Raw genomic sequence first — 5,096 nt, forward strand, 5'->3', positions numbered from 1 at the left:
AATTAAAAAATAATGTTACAAGTAGATCAAGACACAAAATTAATTATAACAAAACTGAAAAAAATGGCGTCATAGATGGCTTAGAAATGACGATATATATATCATAATTTTGAAAGTAAAATTATATAGGAAATGTCATCGATCATCATTTTGAAGCCAACTGGACGATTATTTCAAACATACAAGCTGAGTTCGTTCATAGTGCTCTGAGAAATCTAGATAAACAAAGAATAATAAATTAAAAGTATTCTAGGGAAAAAGAGAGGAAAAACCTGTATCGCCTCTCTGATATCTGTCAGGGTTTTGTTGAAAGTGTCATCTTTTGCTTTCCCGAAGTTTTCAGGTCGATTAAAAGATGACATTTACAACAATACTTTGCCGTAACTTTCACAAATATCAGAGAGAGAGTACAGGTATTGCCTCTCTTTCCTCTGGGATGCTTTATATCTGTTCTTCTTTGTTTACCTATATTTCTAAGAGTATAATGCCAAACACGACTACAGTATATAATAATTTCAATATCCTAAGTGGAAAGAAAAAGATCACCTTTCTGTTTTGTACTATGGTCCCTTTCTTCCGATGGCTCATCTCGTTGATATTTAGGAAGGTATCCATAAAATATATATTTTATTATCGGTCCTGGGATGAAAAAATATAAAATTCAATTTCATTTGATGATCCTTTTCTGTCACCTAAATCAGGAGAATGACAATGAGCATGTTAAGATGAAAAAAAACTTATTTATCAACACTTACCTCTTACCTACACGTTAGTCCAAGGAGTTTTATCAAAAACCTATATTTGCCTAAATAATTTATGTATTCAATTTACAAAGCAAACTGCAACGTGTAAACAAAAGAAATAAAATGGCGACAAGTCAACGTCAACGACCCGAGAAGGAGAAAAGTGGTGTTCGAATAACAAATTATGGGTCACCAAAAATTGTTTTTGTCTCCTTTCAACGCACACTTTAGAAAGAAAAAGAGATGAACAGTTATACTGAAAGAATGTCAAGGTTTTATCTGTCACTCTTGTCAATAATTTATCGGTAAGGAAGATTCCTAGAAAATCGCTTGTAGTCAAGTTTTCAACCATTTCCAGTTCTCCCATAAGAAGTGTCATCCACCTGAAATCTAACATCTGACAGATGACATGGACAGTTGATGATCGATGTTATAAGAATGTTATTTCTCAAAAAATATCGATATTCGACGATATTTGAGTATATGATTTCTGCTATGGAGTGTTGCTGGTGCCCTGCCCTGCCCTGAGCTGGTTCCAGAACAGACCTATAAATTTTGTAGTAGCTAGGACATGGCTAGGACACCGATACACGCATTTGTTATTTGTTTCTATTCTTTGGTTGTTTATGTTTTTTTTTTGTTTTTGTCATGTCATTTTCCATTTTGTCATTTTCTAACCTGTGTTTCTAACCAATGCCTTCTATTAAAAGATCAGCCTACGGGCGAGATTTATGACGTCACGCTAGTTAGATATAACGGATTAATAAATATGTTGTAGAATACATGGAAAACATAATTATTCCTCAGATTTTTGGTTTGTATTTTAAAAATGATATAGTTTAAATGAAATATACATAATATACAGTTAATAACTACAACATATATACCTATTTATAGTAATAAATACTTTGGCAAATAAACTATGAACCATACAAATGCAGCAATGTTTTACAATGTACAAATAATGTAGGTACATAAGATAATGGGTAAAATGTAAATATATTTTAAATTTTGGGGTTTGAAAATCGATCTAATTTAACAAAAACATTTAATATCTACTAATAGTGATGTATTATTATTTGCATTCACAAAATTTATATGTATATTTTGCAAGTATCAATGTTCGAAAAATTATATTTACAAATAATACAATATTATCTAAAAAGGCGTCAGCGATGGCTATGAAATGAAGATCGCTGGCATTTTATATGTTAATTATTCTAAAATTTTGATTTTCTTGGGATTTTTTAGGTTTGGAAAAACGTTGATTAAGTTTTTCATTTTGTTTTCATTATTTTTATTTGGTTTAAAAAAACGTTTCGGCTAACTATAGTTTCACAGTGTTGTGTCATATGAGGAAAATAGTGTCGAATATAATCCAAAAATTACATATACAATATAATTCACACCTCATAATGTTTACTGCAATTAATAAACTAATATAAACTTATCAAAAGATGACCACATATTTTTTAAAATTATTATTCTTAACACTAAAATTATCTACATTGACTATGGAGTACGCAGTAAACATTATGTGCGTGGTGTGAATATTTTATATGCAATTTTTGGATTATATTCGACACTATTTTTTTCATATGACACAACACTGATGGAGGCTATAATGTTAGCCGAACCGTTTTTTTTTAAACCAAATAAAAATAATGAAAAACCAAATGAAAAATCAATCAGCGTTTTTCCCGAACCTAAATTCCAAGAAAATCAAAAAATTTAGAATATTTAGAATCAAGGTTCAAGAATATCAAATTTTCCAAGATTGTAAAATTCTAGTTAATTATTTTATGTGTACAGTTATTTAGGGAATGGCATCGATGTTCATTTCCAAGCCAACTAGACGCCGATTTTTTCGATGATACGGTATAATTCTTACGTAAAATGTAAATAACATTAGACCAATTAAAACAAAGAAATGAATTTCTTAGTATTTTTAGTAACACCTTTATTCTTAAAACTTAATTTTGTATTATGCAAATATACCAATTTTATTGTAATTTTATTCATATTGTATTCAGCCATCACTTAAATATTTGATATTAATTTGGTATTATAAATAATCAATACTATTCATTAAAAATTACTGAACAAATATATGTTATGCTTAACATACATTATATATTATCAAACAAAACACATTCTTCTTTTTAAACTGTATCAGTCTTGTCTTTACAAAATCTTTTTAAAATTTGAACTCAAAATAATAATCTTTTTCATGATCTCTAATACACATATTCTTTATTTTTCCCTAGATCATAATACCTACTTACGTGTTTGAATCTATTGAAGCTGAACCAGCAACACTTGGAGTGGAGATTCCACAATATGAATAAAATAAACATAATTGTCCAGTTTTCATTAATACCATCATGGGAGAATATTATTTTTAAATTTATTAAAGATATTTTCAATAAAATTCTCTTGATTTATAACTCGTACCCACTTTTCTTGCTCTTCCGGACACTTTAGGCTGCCTAGTATAATAACTATCCTTAGTAACTATCCTTTCCACCAGGAACACAACAAAGATGAGGCATAGCACCAATAACACACTCCACTTAAGCTTTATTGATGAATTGTTAGAGTCTTAAAAAACACACACAAAAATCACGATAAGTAAAAAATGTATGGGCACTTTTAGGTTAAATCACTTGCACAACGTGTAATTTTTAAAATTTCTATTTTTTTATGCGAAACCGAGAGTGACCATATATCTGGTAGTAGTTTTGTCACTTCAACACCAAAATAATTAGTTTTTTGCACTACAATAATAAATAATACCAAAAATCAAAGAGTTAAAACCAAAAATCAACAGACAAAATATGAAACGGAATCTAACCCAATATCTAAGTATGTACAGCTGATGAAGTAAACAAAAGTCCGCCCGTAGGCTGATCTTTTAATAGAAGGCATTGTTCTAACTAAATTTAGGTCATATTTAGGTTATCCATGGTTATCCATCTACAATCCACATTTGAATAACAAGAAAATGATTATAAAATCTAAATTTAGAAAAGGATATCAAATTGTTAGTTGTTTTGTAAGGCAAGTTTCAGGTGTTCACAGTTTTGAATCTGATTTTGAAAAATCACATTGTCCAACAAATGATTTTCAAAGATCTGTATTAACTTTGGGCTCAGCTGCAATATCGCTTTTAAATCCTCACAGGGGTGATATGATAGCTTGTCTTGGCGAAACTACTGGTGAACAAGCACTAAAGTATATGAAACGTTGTATGGAAGCATCAGTTGAGGGGTCAGATATACTTCGCGAACAACCTAGGATAAACACAAAATCAGTTGATTTTGATTATTTAAAAAGTCTTCCTAATGATACTTTGGGATATATGTATTTCAAATTTATACAAACAAATAAAGTTACTCCAGATAGTAGAATGGCTGTGCAATTTGTTGACGATATAGAATTGGCTTATGTCATACAGAGGTATAGAGAAGTACATGATTTGATCCATACTGTACTCCAAATGCCCACCAACATGTTAGGTGAAGTAACAGTTAAATGGGTAGAGGCCATTCAGTTTAAACTTCCTATGTGCATTGGCGGTGCAATATTTGGACCTTTAAGATTAAAAACAAAACATAGACATCTCTATTTAAATTATTACTTGCCGTGGGCAATTAGAACTGGAACTGATGCAAAATTTTTGTTAAATATCTATTTTGAAAAGAGGTGGGAACAAAAGGTGCAAGACTTCTATCGGGAAATAAATTTAGTACCTTTACAATTAGATACAATCAAATGAAATCTTTGCAGTAATTGTATTGTATATAACTTTTATTAAATATTTTTAAGAACAAAAATGCATTACTAAATGAATGTCCTGAATAGGAAACTGTGTTTAAAGCCCAATTATAAAAAAGTGAAAATTTCATGCAATTTCTATAAGTTATAATAAAACATTCTTTGATTTATGAAAAAATAATTTTATTATACTAATGATTGTATATGGCAGTATAATTGCATTGAGTATTAAATAGACACTAAATTAGCATTAGCAACATTGTGACTTAAATAGTGTTATAATAACTAAAAAAATCGTTTTATTTTAATTATTTCGATTATGATTAGGATGGTATCTTTTCCTGATGAAGAGAAATACATTTTTTAACGTCAAGTGATTTTTGTTGGTTTAATAATTAAATCTGTAAAAAGAAAATATTACGGGAACCCAGGAATATCAATAAAATACCTAAAGTTTATTGGGAGAAGGAAAAAGGAAATCAGAAATCATCTCTATAATTTTTATTTACTTTTTAATTTTTTTTTGAACTAGACAACCAGTAATACACATTTTAAATATACAAAAAATGTTTTTAG

General features: G+C 29.1%; 1 protein-coding gene across 1 annotated transcript; it reads left to right on the forward strand.

The window, feature by feature from the left end:
• The first annotated feature begins 3,677 nt into the window (after positions 1-3,677).
• LOC115878500 (ubiquinone biosynthesis protein COQ4 homolog, mitochondrial) lies at positions 3,678-4,570 on the forward strand. The gene has a single exon (XM_030895037.1). The coding sequence runs from the start codon at positions 3,748-3,750 to the stop codon at positions 4,519-4,521; it is 774 nt and encodes a 257-aa protein (XP_030750897.1). The 5' UTR covers positions 3,678-3,747; the 3' UTR covers positions 4,522-4,570.
• The last annotated feature ends 526 nt before the right edge of the window (positions 4,571-5,096 follow it).

Source organism: Sitophilus oryzae, unplaced genomic scaffold (genome assembly GCF_002938485.1).
Source record: "Sitophilus oryzae breed Bouriz unplaced genomic scaffold, Soryzae_2.0 scaffold_1515_pilon_pilon, whole genome shotgun sequence".
In the NCBI taxonomy this organism is placed as follows: Eukaryota; Metazoa; Arthropoda; class Insecta; order Coleoptera; family Curculionidae; genus Sitophilus; species Sitophilus oryzae.

What these genes read in the sequence shown, in the direction of transcription:
- LOC115878500 (XM_030895037.1), top strand. Translation starts at nt 3,748, where the DNA reads ATGATTATAAAATCTAAATTTAGAAAAGGATATCAAATTGTTAGTTGT.